We start from the raw sequence: 13,982 nt of genomic DNA, 5'->3' as shown, positions 1-13,982 counted from the left end.
GCACTGCTGCCTCATAGCGCTAGGGACCCGGGTTCAATTCCGATCTTGGGTGACTGTCTGTGTGGAGTTTGCATATTCTCCCTGTGTCTGCGTGGATTTCCTTTGAGTTCCTCCCACAGTCCATGAATTGGCCATGCTAAATTGCCCATAGTGTTAGGAGCATTAGTCAGAGGGAAATGGATCTGGGTGCATTACTCTTTGGAGGGTCGGTGTGGACTTGTTGGGCCAAATGGCCTGTTTCCACACTGTAGGGAATCTAATCTAATTTAAATCTAAATGTATTGTTATGCACAGCTCACACTATCTAAGTCATTGTCATAGTGTTATTGGTTGCCGGGTTATTCTCCCTATTGCTGGATGATTTGGTACTGAATTGTCTCTGAAGAACATACCTGCACATGTGAAACATCATCCTTTGAGATAAAGACCAATATTTTATATATTTTGTCTCTGATTAAAAATCTATGTGATTGAGGTGCTACATGACCATTATGATGAAATGCCGTTATTCTCAATTTGTCTGATTTATTGAATTATCTTAATAGGGTCCCATGTAGGAACCACATTGTTGATTATGGGTACTGGATGAGCAAATCAACTTGCTTTCTGTTCTCTGTGATAACTGTTATTGATTGTCTCAGTGGGAAATTTTGTGAGAATCAGAGTTAAGAGTGTGGTGCTGGAAAAGCACAGCAGGTCCGGCAGTATCCAAGACTGATGAAGGGCTTTTGCCTGAAACATTGATTTTTCCTGCTTCTCGGATGCTGCCTGACCTGCTGTGCTTTTCCAGCACCACACTCTCGACTCTACACAGAAGTTGCCAGACCTGCTGAATTTTTCCAGAAGTTGTTTTATTTTTCTGATTTCTAGCATCCACAGTTCTTTTTTTCTTCGTTTCCCCCATCTCGTCTCTTGATTTGTCATGGACATGGAGTAGGCGTTTGTTTTGTACATCACCTAACCTCCCATTATTTATGGTTAAGAACGCAAACATCACCTTCAACAATGAGTGATATCATTACTGGGCTTAATCTTGACCTTGTTTAGTGATCCCCACACATCCAGTTTCAAGCAAGGACGACTGGAGCAGGAACTCTGGAAGGTTTATGGTTCCTCAGTTCCCCACTCCCTTTTTTGTCAACAGCACTGAGATCATTTGTAATGGAAGCGGTAGCAACAGCTTTACCTTGCTGAGATCACCAGCAGAAATCAGGTCAGAAATCAGTCATAGAGCAATCCCAGACTATGGGAATTACTTCAAGCACTGCATTCATCCCTTTTGGCTTTTGCAGAGTTATGCAAAATGGTTTGTAAATCTAATTTTTCTTCTCAAGAAATAAGAACTATTGAGTTTGTTTTTCCTCTTCCTTAGATCCTCGAATTCCAGAGACCGCAAGTTGTAGGGCCACTTCCCTCTGCTGTAGGAGTTAGCCTTGCCTTGGATAAGATTTCCACCCTTTGTAACTCATCTGAACAGGTGAGTTATCCCAAGAGTTTTATATCATTGCTGGTTTCAAGTGAAATATATCAGCCAAAAACAAGAAGTGTTGAGCAACAGAGTGAGGATTGGGACCATGCTGAGCGATGGATTCCAGTGTAAATACTTTGTTGCTTCTTCAGCTTGTAACAGTAAGCTATTTGTGAACTGCAGGTTCATAACTCTCCAACCAACTGTCTTCCATTGTAGCCTGTTACCTGTCATTGTGAGATCCTGGTGGTTGCTGTCGGGAGCGTGTCACTGGACAGGGCTATTGTCCTCATCCTGCAGTTGTGGAAATCTGGGATAAAAGCTGAGTTGCTGCACAATGTCACCCAGGTAATGCATGTAGTAGTTTTGGGATGCAAGGGATGCATAATTTAAGGGACTAGAGGTCCATTGATGGAAATTGACCTCCAAGCACCTTGATTTAGGGGAATGGAAGAGGCAGATGTACTTTGGTGTTTAACACCATGATTTCTCAGCTTGTCTGTGTTGTGTGTACTGCAATTTATATCTTCTATATGTGTAGTTTTTCTCCGGGCTGAGGCTATCTAGTGTCTGGCCCTTACGGGTTGTAAGATCAGGCTGTTGGCAGGAATGAACCTTGGGTCCATTTCCCACAAGATTCCATCTTACTATCCCACCAGTTCCTCATGACATCATCAGTGTGGGTGGTGCTTAGTGGGCTCAATCAAGTATTAACCCTTTCAGACCATATTCTACATCCAGTCTTTAAGGGCTTATGTGGTCTCGTGTTGCAAGGATAGCCGTTGTCTGGTGCAATGAGAAGCATCGTCTAGAGTAAACAATATGTAATTCATTTCGATAAGAATAGGCTCTACATTATTAAAAGGACTGTTGGGAGGACTTGGCCTTAGATCTGGTCTCCCACTGATAGCCCATGGGAGCCTTGGTCATTCTTCATGTGTAAATTATTGGAATAAAAGGGAGTGTCTCAACTAAGCTGGGTCACATGAACTGTGTGGTAGTGGTCATCTGACAGCAAAAGGGTAAGAAGATGGGTGGATGTCTTCACTAGCTCACTCTTGATAACCCTAGCTGAGACAAGTTAACTTGGCATGACAAGGAATTGAATTTGTGTACGGTATATCCTGCCTCATGGTTTATTCTCACACTAAATCAATCTTTGTTTGTTATATTGTGATGATACTGTGGCTTTAAGAGGTGTATTTTGTCCTGTTTCTTTTATGAAGAAAGGTTGAGACTGAGGTAACGAGTAATCTGCTCAAAGCGAATAAAATAAACAGCTTGTGAGGCCTTGGGTTTTTTTTTTGTTAAAGTTGGAATAATAGAAGCAACCTGAATGGATGGAGTCACGCTCCCAAAGAACCAGGATTTTTAGTTTTAGCTATCAGCCGTTGCTGGATTCCTGAAGCTGGATGTGGAAGCTCTTTCTCTCTCTGTTACAGCTAAAAGCTGGGGTTCTCTTAGAATTGCATGTGAGACAAGATATTTTACTGAATTTGCCTTTGCCAAGGGTGTGTTTATGGACTGTTACTATATTGGAACAGTTAATTAGTAGTAGTTGGTGTGTACATATATATAATTCTATAAAGCATTTCAATAAAGTTACAGTTAAGAAAATTCTTCTATTTTATTTTTGTTTTGAGTGTATTTTAATTGTAGTGTAAAAATAGTGTGTTTGCTTAAAGTAGTTTGACTGATCGAATTGCATCTGGAATGCAATGCCTTACACTTACCTTTAAAAGTTAGGGTCTGGGCTACCTTAATATATTTTGAGGGGGTTTGGTCCGGTCCATAACAATGTTAACTGACTACATTCTGTGCTCAGTATGAATTAAAGCTATGTTTCTGATTTTAAGTGAATGTAGTTACAGTGCTGGCATTTTCTATCTCAGGAAGAAGCTCAGGAGCATTGCAAACAGGTTGGAATCAGTCACTCCATCCTTATCTCTGATAAGGAGAGTAAACACGTGAAGGTAATACACTTTTAACTTATAAGATTTATCTGAGTATTAAAATCCCCAGTGCACTTTACTTAAAAGCATTACGTCCATATTGATGATCATATACACTACTGAATCAGTGAATACTGTGTTGGAACTGCACCCTTTAGAAGGCCGCAAAATCTAACTGGTACTATATTACCGAAATGTTTACATGGGTCATCTGGAGTTTAATTGTCATGCAGTCAATCATGTTGCAGATTGGAAATTATCCATAAGTTTTAGCATGCCCCTGTCAACCCAGCATTTTTAAGATTGTATTTAATCAATCACTCTGATATTTGCACTTGGACAGTTGTCTGCATGAGTTCATGACTTCATGAGGGAAGTGAAGGGGCAGAATGGTAACCTCAATACTTATAAAGATCACTCAGATCAATCAGTTCATTTATTCTGAATCCAACTGATCAACAAACAGAACTTTATCAACTAATACAAATGAAGCAAAGTAAAGGATAGGACTCACAAGCTAGTTTAAATATTACCCATGAATGATGATCCTAGCTGAGGTTTTCCGATGGAGTCCCAGACACTAGGGCTGGTCAATTCTGTGATGATGAGTGTCACTGTCTTTATTCCCTTCATTATAGGGTGTTTGCTGACTCCTTTTCTTCCATTTACTTTGTAAACCTTAAAGCTTTGTACATTATCTCTCCCAGTCTCTGCTAACTGCTCATGTGAACTAATTGCCCCACTGTGAAGTGGTTGTTCATCACCCAAGCTGCTTATAACTTGCATCTACAATATTTTGTCAGTTGCTGCAATCAGTGAACTTCAAGACTCCTCCCTGTCAGGTTTGATCTCCTTTGTCAGACCCCTGTGTTAATATAGAGGGAAAGGCAAAAGAATGGAACAAGCAAAGATAAAGCATACAGAAAGATGAAACTGAATTTTCTACGTAAATGTTTCCCTTTTCACTCTGGCCCCATTCTGGTCAGGTAATTGAAAATAATTTCACCACAGCTTTTACAGTCTGTATTGGCTGTGACCCTGCCTCATGGTTTTAAGAACGCAGATGACATTTCTGTAACAGCAGTACAGATAGTGTTACAAGATGGCCAGACAGGGAATGTGTGCCACCAACTATCCCTTCATTGCTGATTTTGTCAATACCCAACAGAATCCTTTGAGATAATAAATTGATTTGTAGCACTGGCTGCATTTTTGTTGAGTGTATCTTGAAAGGTGGTAATAGAGCATCTCAAGGTTTTCACAGATGTTAGTTCAATGGTCAGAAAAATCTCCCTCTAGGCAGTAAAGTATATTTATTAGGAGTGTTTTGCTGCTGTTGTCTTATCAGAGTTACAGTATTCTGATTTGATTAAATGATATAAAAATTGAGTAATAAATCTGGTTGGGCTGAAGGGCCTGTTTCCACACTGTAGGGAATCTAATCTAGTAAATTCTGCAAGGTTATAGAAACAGATGTTGCTCCTGTGATAGTTGTTCTGTGTTCCTTTTGCTGTAGCCTTCCTATATCCACCATTTTTTACCTGTTCTTATTTCTCAGATATGAAATGACAGTGCAAGGTTTATAGGTTCTTAATTGAATTATAATGTTTTACACTTTCAGGCACGAGTTTGGGAACCTTGCAGTATGAGGGAGGAGACTCTATTGCTGGGGAGACATCGGGGTGCAGATCTGATCTGGGAAAGGCAAACCTGGTGATGAAAGGATAGGAAGGAAAACTTAGAGCTTGCTTATGGTTGGGCATGAGGAATTGGTTGGATACCTTGTGTGAAGTTAATGTGGTTTTTGAGATCGCTGGTAAGACCCTATGTGTGATTGGGAAAAGTGATGATAGAGAAGGAGAAGGTACTCTGTATGTGATCTTGTAGGGAGCAGGCAAAGTATGGTTGGAGGAGTTATGAGAGATCCTGTCTGAACTCATGGAAACTGGGAACTCTCTCCCTTTAAGAGAAATAGCCAACTCTGCATCCCCAATATTTAGAGTCAAAGTGTGGTGCTGGAAAAGCACAGCTGGTCAGGCAGTATCCGAGGAACAGGCGAGTCGACGTTTCGAGCATGAGCTCTTCATCAGGAAACCTAGTTGATTATAACCCCCAGTATTTCGGCAAGATTACACTTGAAAGGGTTCAGAACAGATATACAGGGATGTTTGCTGCGTTTGGAGCTATAGGGAGAGGCTGAATAGACTGGGGCTATTTTTCCTGGAAAATCGGAGGCTGAGGGTGACCTTATAGAGATTTATAAAATCATAAGGGGCATTGGAAGATGAATGTCTTTTTCCTAAGGTAAGGGAGTCCAAAACTAGGTTTAAGATGAGAGGGGAAAGATTTAAAAGGGACCTAAGGGACAACTTTTTCATGCAGAGGGTGATGCGTGTATGGAATGAGCTGCCAGAGGTGGTGGTGGAGGCTGGTACAATTACAACATTGAAAAGTCATCTGGATGGGTATATGAATAGGACGGGTTTGGAGGGATATGGGCCAAATGCTGGCAAGTGGGACTAGATTAATTTAGGATATCTGGTTGGCATGGACAAGTTGGACCAAAGGTTCTGTTTCTGTGCTGTACACCTCTATGACTCTAATTCCCGGCTGCATGGCTGTGCTAAGACAGCAATTCTGAATTCATGACTGTGCCGAGGAAGTTGGGCATTTGTCATGTTGTGATGATTTTTCCTTTGTTGTGTTCAGGTGCGATCGTTTGAAAAGGACAAACAGACTGAAAAACGAATTCTGGAAGCAGAGGTAGTGGAGCACTTAAAGAAAATCAAATCTAAAATCTCAGACGAAAAGAGCAACAGGTGAGAGTTTTACTGTAGACCAGAGGGTCAACGATTGTGATGATTGGTGTCTTGTATGAACTAGCTAGTAGAGTAAGGGGAGACTGGAGGCCAAGGCTGTGTTCACCAGCATAGAGAAGTTCAGCTCAGATCAGGTAGTGGGTTCTGAAGTACAGGAGACTTGTGAATCTGAACCAAAGAATTTGGATTCATATTGAAAATGCAAGAGGAAAGAGTAGAAACAAATCTTACTATTTTTTTTTAATTGATAAAGGAGATTGTGGATTTTCCGCAATGGACTCTTAATTCTGAGCTAATTGCAGTCAACATCATCAGAATTCCTGTCTGTCTTCTACTGATTCAGTGAAGGGCCCTTGATGACTTTTGGATTTAACTGTGATGTGTAGGGTTAGTGAATGTTTCGGTAGTATTGTATTTTGTGGAACGTTGGGATCCGAGTTTAGGATTATGGTTCACATTGACTTGGAAATATTGTGAACTGTGAGAATGATGGCGGACATGCAGTGGAATTGTTGGAGACCTGGGGATATGTATACAGAAAACATTGGAGAAAAGGAGGAGGAGAGGGGACCTAATTGAGGTATACAAGATAATGAGAGGCATAGATAGAGTCGATAGCCAGAGACTATTTCCCAGGGCAGAAATGACTAACACAAGGGGTCATAGTTTCAAGCTGGTTGGAGGAAAGTATAGTGGGGATGTCAGAGGTGGGTTCTTTACACAGAGAGTTGTGAGAGCATGGAATGCGTTGCCAGCAGCAGTTGTGGAAGCAAGGTCATTGGAGACATTTAAGAGACATGCATATGGTCACGGAAATTTGAGGGTGCATACATGAGGATCAGTGGTCGGCACAACATCGTGGGCTGAAGGGCCTGTTCTGTGCTGTGCTGTACTGTTCTATGTTCTAAAACATTGGAGGAGGTAGGGCAGGTTGAGACAATTAATAAAGTATATGGGATTGTGGACTTTCTGAATAATTTTGAGCAGTTATAAAACTTTGATTTTTTTACCTCAGTTGTAGCATTGTGTCCATTTCTGGCATGACACCTCAGGGAGGATGTGAAGACATCAGAGCGGGTTCAGAAAAGACTGATAAGAATGCTTCCAAGAATGAGGCACTTCAGGTGTGTGGATAAATTGAGAAGATGGGGATGTTTGAGATTTGATAGAGACTTTCAAGACTTTGAAGTTCCTGGACAGAGAAAAACCATTCCATTTGATAGAGAATTTGAGGGCTAGAGGTTACAGATGTACATGAGGTTAGGATCTGGAAGGTACTGCCTGGAAGTTTATGGAGACAGTTTCAATGTTGGCTTTCAAAAGAAAATTGATTAAGCATCTGAAGAGAGGTAATTGTAGGGTCAAGGAGAGAATGGGACTGACTGTTTCTCTTGCAGAACAGACACAACAAACTAAAGGGACTCCTGTAATGTTTTACTTATTCAATTGTGATTTCTTCAAACTGCAATCCTTTATTGTCTCATTGTGTCTTGGTTTGAAAATACTATTAAAAGTAGAATCCTCTTAACGTGTGTGATTCACCACCAGTTACATGAGGGAAGAGATCATTGCCTTTCATAGAGCACAGAAGCAAGAATATACTGTCCTACGTAATTCATGGGCCTCTTTGTCTCACTGCTGGTTATAATATACTTGAACCCTTGAGCTCTATGGCCTCCTCTCTGCAGCTGAATGGTCACATCAGGCGCAAGTTATTCAAATGAGAAGTTTTGAATGGTCATGTAAAAAAAGCGAAAATGAATGAAATCGACTTATGATAACTGATCATTTCTTGACCTGACTACTCCTATCCTTACCAGGCTTGTGGTTTCCCAGGTTGGGTTCTGTTGACCATCTTCCTTGTGTTTTCTTTTAAACAGGGAATCTCCAGAGAGCCCCTCCTCTCAGAACCTGAAGGGATCACTCAGCAATTCTGCAGGTACTGTTAGCTCCGTGACCAAGCATGGTTTCAACATTTACCATTGTCTTAGTCTGTCACTGTGAAGTGGGACAAGTGTGTTGAATAATATGGGTGATTGATTCCAACCATGAGAATTCACTGGTTTACCATTTATGAGTCCAATTCCATTTCACATCCTGAGATCTGTATAATTTTTTCCAGTGTTTTGAGTCGATTTGGGAAACGAGTAATAAATAGGGTTGGCGACTTTACAATGCAGACAGGGCAGTTAGCATTGGTGGTAACTACAACATTCCACCTCTTCAGAGCATGCTGAAGATTTTAAAAAAATCCTAATTGAAATAATATTAAGGCTTTGACTGGCACTGTTTGAGTTCAGTTTGTTACTGTGACATTCCTTAGAACAATTGAATTTTTATCTTGCAGCAGAAATGTTTTTTTTAGCAAAAGCTGCCCTCCAACTCTGGAGCTACTTTGATAATGGAGACATGCCCTGGGTTACCTGTGGCTTTACCACTGATGCAGTCTCACAAACCAAGATAATTTTTTTTATTTTTAAAGAAAGAAAGAAATTCCTTTAGTTCTTTTTGTAAATCTGATTCATTTGTTCTTAAAGAACATTATTGCCAAGGCCACCATTTACTTTGAAGCACCACCTGCTGGCTGGCTTATATATACACGTGTGCACATGCCCACACACACACATACACACATACACACATGCCCATAGACACACATACCCACCACCATACATGCAAACACACACTGGTGCCCACGGACATGCATTATCCTGGCACCAGGAAAACAACATGCGATTGTAGATTTGTACCATGGCCACAGACAAATCTACCTGTTCCATAACCTGTCAGATTCCTGTCAATATTGCTCTTCCAGTCTTCCATGAGTCCCCTATGCAGCTGACTCATGGTGCCATAGTCTTGACTCTGGGTACACTTCTCACGTGAGCCATCATTCTGATTGATATTCAGAACTGAATACTGGGCGGTGAGCCTGATGCACTGAGGAGGGTACCTATTCTACCTGTCTGGTCTTCAGTGACTATGTGTTGGTTACTTTATTTCCCTTTCTTCCCTGCGTCCTCTTAAATGATCCATTGATGTAGCTCTCAGCTTTGTCGATGCAATGCATTGATGCCATTACTCAGTTCCTAATTGCAGAGCTCAAGCTGCTGCACCCGATGATACCTGCTGCACAAATGATCATCCAGGACATGGGTGATGAAGTTCCCACATTGTGCAGCATGTGCATTCTTGAGGTTCCAGCAGCTCTGTCATTCTCATTTTCAGTGGTGTTTCATTTGCTTCGCAGATCTCTTACTGTTTGCTGACTCTTGTGCTTGTTAGTTTTCAGTTAGTTGTGTTGCTACTGTGCCACTCTTGGTGATGGGTGTGCACTCATAATACACTCCATGTCCTCAGTGCTTCCATGTTTCTAATAGGAAGGTTATTGACATGTATTGTTAATGATGCTAGTTCTCTCTCCATGGCTGTCGGACCTGCTGAGCATTTCCAGCTTTAAATGTGTTCACTCTGTTTTAGAAATTGTGAGCTGTTCTTGACATTGAATCTTACAATAGACACAGTAAGATTCTGACTCACACAATAGATTAGTTAACCTCAGTAATCTTTAATTTAGCTTAAGAATATCTTGAAATAGTACAGAACGTGAGTACTGCTGAAAAAGGCCAAGTTTTATTGAAGCTTTTTGACAATGTTGAAATTAGCAACATGTATATGTTATTTCCATCTCTAAAGAACAGGACCACGTATTAATATATGTAGTTTTTGGCAGGTACAAGCCACATGTGAACCTGACTGATGATCTTAAATTAATTGTCAGTATTATTATTGGCATGCTGGATTATTTAGCAAATGCTGTCCAATTTAGGGTTCTGAAGAAAACTCCTATTGGAGGCATAGGATGTCAGGATGAGGTGATTTGACTATAAGGCATATTGCAAGGCCGGATAATTTTAAGATAGGGATTGAAATATCTGTGTGCTCTCATCTCCTGTCAATGGTTTGAGCAGTATATTAAATAATTATAACATTCTGTTCTTAAAAGTAATGTTTGTCTACTTCACCAGGTATGTCAAAAGTGTCTCTTTGCCATTTTGCCCTCACCCACAGGACCTTTTGAATCACATGGAAGCTCGTTAGTGCCAAATTTTAATTTAATTTCACCTGAGAAACTGTCAGCAAGCATGAAACGGCGGTATGAGGAAAAGGTAAGAAGTGGATCTCCTCTCTAGGTGCTTCTACACTTTAGACAGAACCTAAACCAAACTGTAGCTGAGATTGGAAAGAAAATACCTCATTGCCAGATAACACTGCACTGTCAGATCAGATCATTGTAGATTTGAAAAATTGAACCCTCTATCAGCTGCCAGTGATAATAGATTCTAACTGAAATGTGTTGGATATTGGTTTTATTGGTCATGATTTGGAGATGCCAGTGTTGGACTGGGGTGTACAAAGTTAAAAATCACACAACACCAGGTTCTTGTACAACAGGTTTAATAAGAAGCACTCGCTTTCGGAGTGCTGCTCTTTCATCAAATGGTTGCCAGTGCTCTGAAAGCTAGTGCTTCCGATTAAACCTGTTGGTTTTGTTGGTAATTTCTTTGATTTGTGTTATTGGTGCTTTATTTTATTTAATGCTTCATTCCCATTTTCTCATACTCTGCCATTGACCTAAGCTGAAAATAGACCTCATGCCCAGATCTCTCGAGGGATAATTTTACTGGCTCCTCCTGTGATGCTTTCACACTCTCTTCCCTTCCAATGCACATGGCAGCACCGATTATTCTTAAGTCATGCTCCAACAAAACTCCTCAGGAAGACATGTTATATTCAGAGCTCTATTAGAATGCTTCTTCATAGGTGATATATGTGTGAAAAGGGAGAACTACCTCTTTTTTTGAGAGATTAGCCAACATAATGCATTAAATGAGAAACTAAGGATTCAAGTCGCACCAACCTTCAATGTGATTCTTGACTGCTCAGATACTGAAGCTTCTGTGTGCCCATGCAGCAAGACCTGAACAACATCCAGTCTTGCGCTGACAGGTGGCTACAAAAGTACATCCAGGAGGAGCATGCCTCACCATTTCTCCATGACAGTTGATGACATTATCATTGCTGAACCTCCTACCTTGTGCACACGAGGGATTACTATTGTCCAAAACCATAGAGCAAGTCATTGACTTTCCACAGGATTCATAGTCAATCGTTCCCTGACTCACCAAAGCCTGCCTACCATCTAGAAGGCACCACTCAGAACTTCTGAGATTCTTCAGCATTTTCTTCTTTTATTCCAGGTTTCCAGCATTTGTAGTATTTAGCTTGTATTAAAGCAGTGTGCTTGTTTAGCACCCATCCACAAGCTTAACCATCCACTACCCCATACCACTTACACAGCAATATGCACTGCAGCATCTCACCAAGGTTCTTTTTACAACACTTTCCAAATCCATCAATTCAAAAGACAAGGGCAGGAAATATGTGGGAATAGCTTGGGTACCCCTACACCAAATGTACCGCAGCTGTTCAATAAGGCAACTTACCAGCACTGTTAGGAATAGGCAATAAATTCTGGCCTTCTCAACAAGTCCAACTTTCTATTAATGATTGTTTTCAAATCCTGTGGAAAATTTTACTGGGTGATCTTTTAACAATTGTACAATGCTATTGTTATTTCCATTCTAATTTAAGTGCTAGCAATCTAAACTCCTCCCTTTTCCATCGGCTGTTTCCCTTCAACAGAAAAGCTCTTGCTGCGCAGCTCACTTCATACTCATGTAAGTTCCAAAATAGCATAATCTTTGCAGGTGAGCACAACTATGTAGTTAGATATTCATCACTGTCTACTAAACATGTAGATTAACAAAACCTACAAGAGTAAAAACTGATGACTACACAACAGTGAATGGTTTTGAGAGGACAGGACAGCAAGCACCATTTCTTTCATGATGTTAATGTCCTGTACCCAACTTAAGTCATTCTTAAAGCAGCTCTTCGCTTTTCAGGTTCTCTCAAGACTTCAAACCTTTGTCAGTAACCTGCAGCAGAAAAGCAATGACATTGAGGTTTTAGCGGTAAGTCACTGAAACATTGACATGTGCTGGTGCTGGGCAGATTTAGAATCTGAAGCTGCAGCCAACTGTGGAGCTGCCACGATCATTGGGGAGAGGGGCACTCATTGCATATTCAGTGCCTGAAGAAAGGCACTGAGTCAAAGAGATAGGGGGAGGGTTGAATGGCACATTTTTTAGTGTGTCCCTTCTTTGCACTGAGAAAACAGACTTAGATAGATAGATAGAAGAATACAGTGCAGTACAGGCCCTTTGGCCCTCGATGTTGCGCCGATCCAAGCCCACCTAACCTATACTAACCCACTATCCTCCATATACCTATCCAATGCCCGCTTAAATGCCCATAAAGAGGGAGAGTCCACCACTGCTACTGGCAGGGCATTCCATGAACTTACGACTCGCTGAGTGAAGAACCTACCCCTAACTTCAGTCCTATATCTACCCCCCCTTAATTTAAAGCTATGCCCCCTTGTAATACCCGACTCCATACGCGGGAAAAGGTTCACACTGTCAACCCTATCTAACCCCCTAATCATCTTGTACACCTCAATCAAGTCACCCCTAAACCTTCTTTTCTCTAATGAAAACAGCCCCAAGTGTCTCAGTCTTTCCTCATACGATCTTCCTTCCATACCAGGCAACATCCTGGTAAACCTCCTCTGCACCCGTTCCAGTGCCTCCACATCCTTCCTATAGTATGGCGACCAAAACTGCACACAATATTCCAGATGCGGCCGCACCAGAGTCTTATACAACTGCATCATGACCTCAGGACTCCGGAACTCAATTCCTCGACCAATAAAAGCCAGTACGCCATATGCCTTCCTCACCGCACTATTTACCTGGGTGGCAACTTTCAGAGATCTGTGTACATGGACACCAAGATCCCTCTGCTCATCCACACTACCAAGTATCCGACCATTAGCCCAGTACCCCATCTTTTTGTTATTCTTCCCAAAGTGAATCACCTCACACTTAGCTACATTGAATTCCATTTGCCACCTTTCTGCTCAGCTCTGCAGCTTCTCTATATCCTGCTGTAACCTGCCACATCCTTCCTCACTGTCAACAACTCCTCCGACTTTCGTATCATCCGCAAACTTGCTCACCCAACCTTCTAACCCCTGTTCCAGGTCATTTATAAAAATGACAAACAGCAATGGTCCCAAAACAGATCCTTGCGGAACACCGCTAGTGACGGCACTCCATGAAGAAACTTTGCCATCAACTACTACCCTCTGTCTTCTTCCATCCAGCCAATTCCTAATCCAAACCTCCAACTCACCCTCAATGCCATATCTCCGTATTTTCTGCAGTAGCTACCATGGGGAACCTTATCAAACGCCTTACTAAAATCCATATACACCACATCAAAAGCTTTCCCCTCATCAACCTCCTTCGTCACCTTTTCAAAGAATTCAATAAGGTTTGTGAGGCACGACCTGCCCTTCACAAAACCATGCTGACTATCCTTGATCACATTATTCCTATCCAGATGTGCATAAATCCTATCCCTTACAATTCTCTCTAAGACTTTGCCCACAACAGAAGTGAGACTCACCGGCCTATAGTTACTAGGGTTATCCCTACTCCCCTTTTTGAACAAGGGAACCACATTTGCTATCCTCCAGTCTTCTGGCACTACTCCAGTAGACAAAGAGGACATAAAAATCAAGGCCAATGGCTCTGCAATCTCCTCCCTTGCTTC

General features: G+C 41.4%; 1 protein-coding gene across 2 annotated transcripts in view; it reads left to right on the top strand.

Moving 5' to 3' along the window:
• eif2ak4 (eukaryotic translation initiation factor 2 alpha kinase 4) overlaps positions 1–13,982 on the top strand; it is a 128,399-nt gene that overhangs the window by 105,707 nt on the left and 8,710 nt on the right. For both annotated transcript variants that reach the window (XM_043698267.2, XM_043698269.2), the window contains 7 exons: positions 1,373–1,477; positions 1,688–1,816; positions 3,361–3,441; positions 6,130–6,239; positions 8,120–8,178; positions 10,311–10,408; positions 12,209–12,277. In XM_043698267.2, coding sequence (XP_043554202.1) covers positions 1,373–1,477; positions 1,688–1,816; positions 3,361–3,441; positions 6,130–6,239; positions 8,120–8,178; positions 10,311–10,408; positions 12,209–12,277 — 651 coding nt within the window. The remainder of the gene's footprint in view (positions 1–1,372; positions 1,478–1,687; positions 1,817–3,360; positions 3,442–6,129; positions 6,240–8,119; positions 8,179–10,310; positions 10,409–12,208; positions 12,278–13,982) is intronic.

Source organism: Chiloscyllium plagiosum, unplaced genomic scaffold (assembly GCF_037043375.1).
Source record: "Chiloscyllium plagiosum isolate Xiang-an unplaced genomic scaffold, Cpla_swu_hap1 HiC_scaffold_8, whole genome shotgun sequence".
NCBI lineage: Eukaryota > Metazoa > Chordata > Chondrichthyes > Orectolobiformes > Hemiscylliidae > Chiloscyllium > Chiloscyllium plagiosum.
This window is presented reverse-complemented; position numbering and strand designations above follow the sequence as displayed.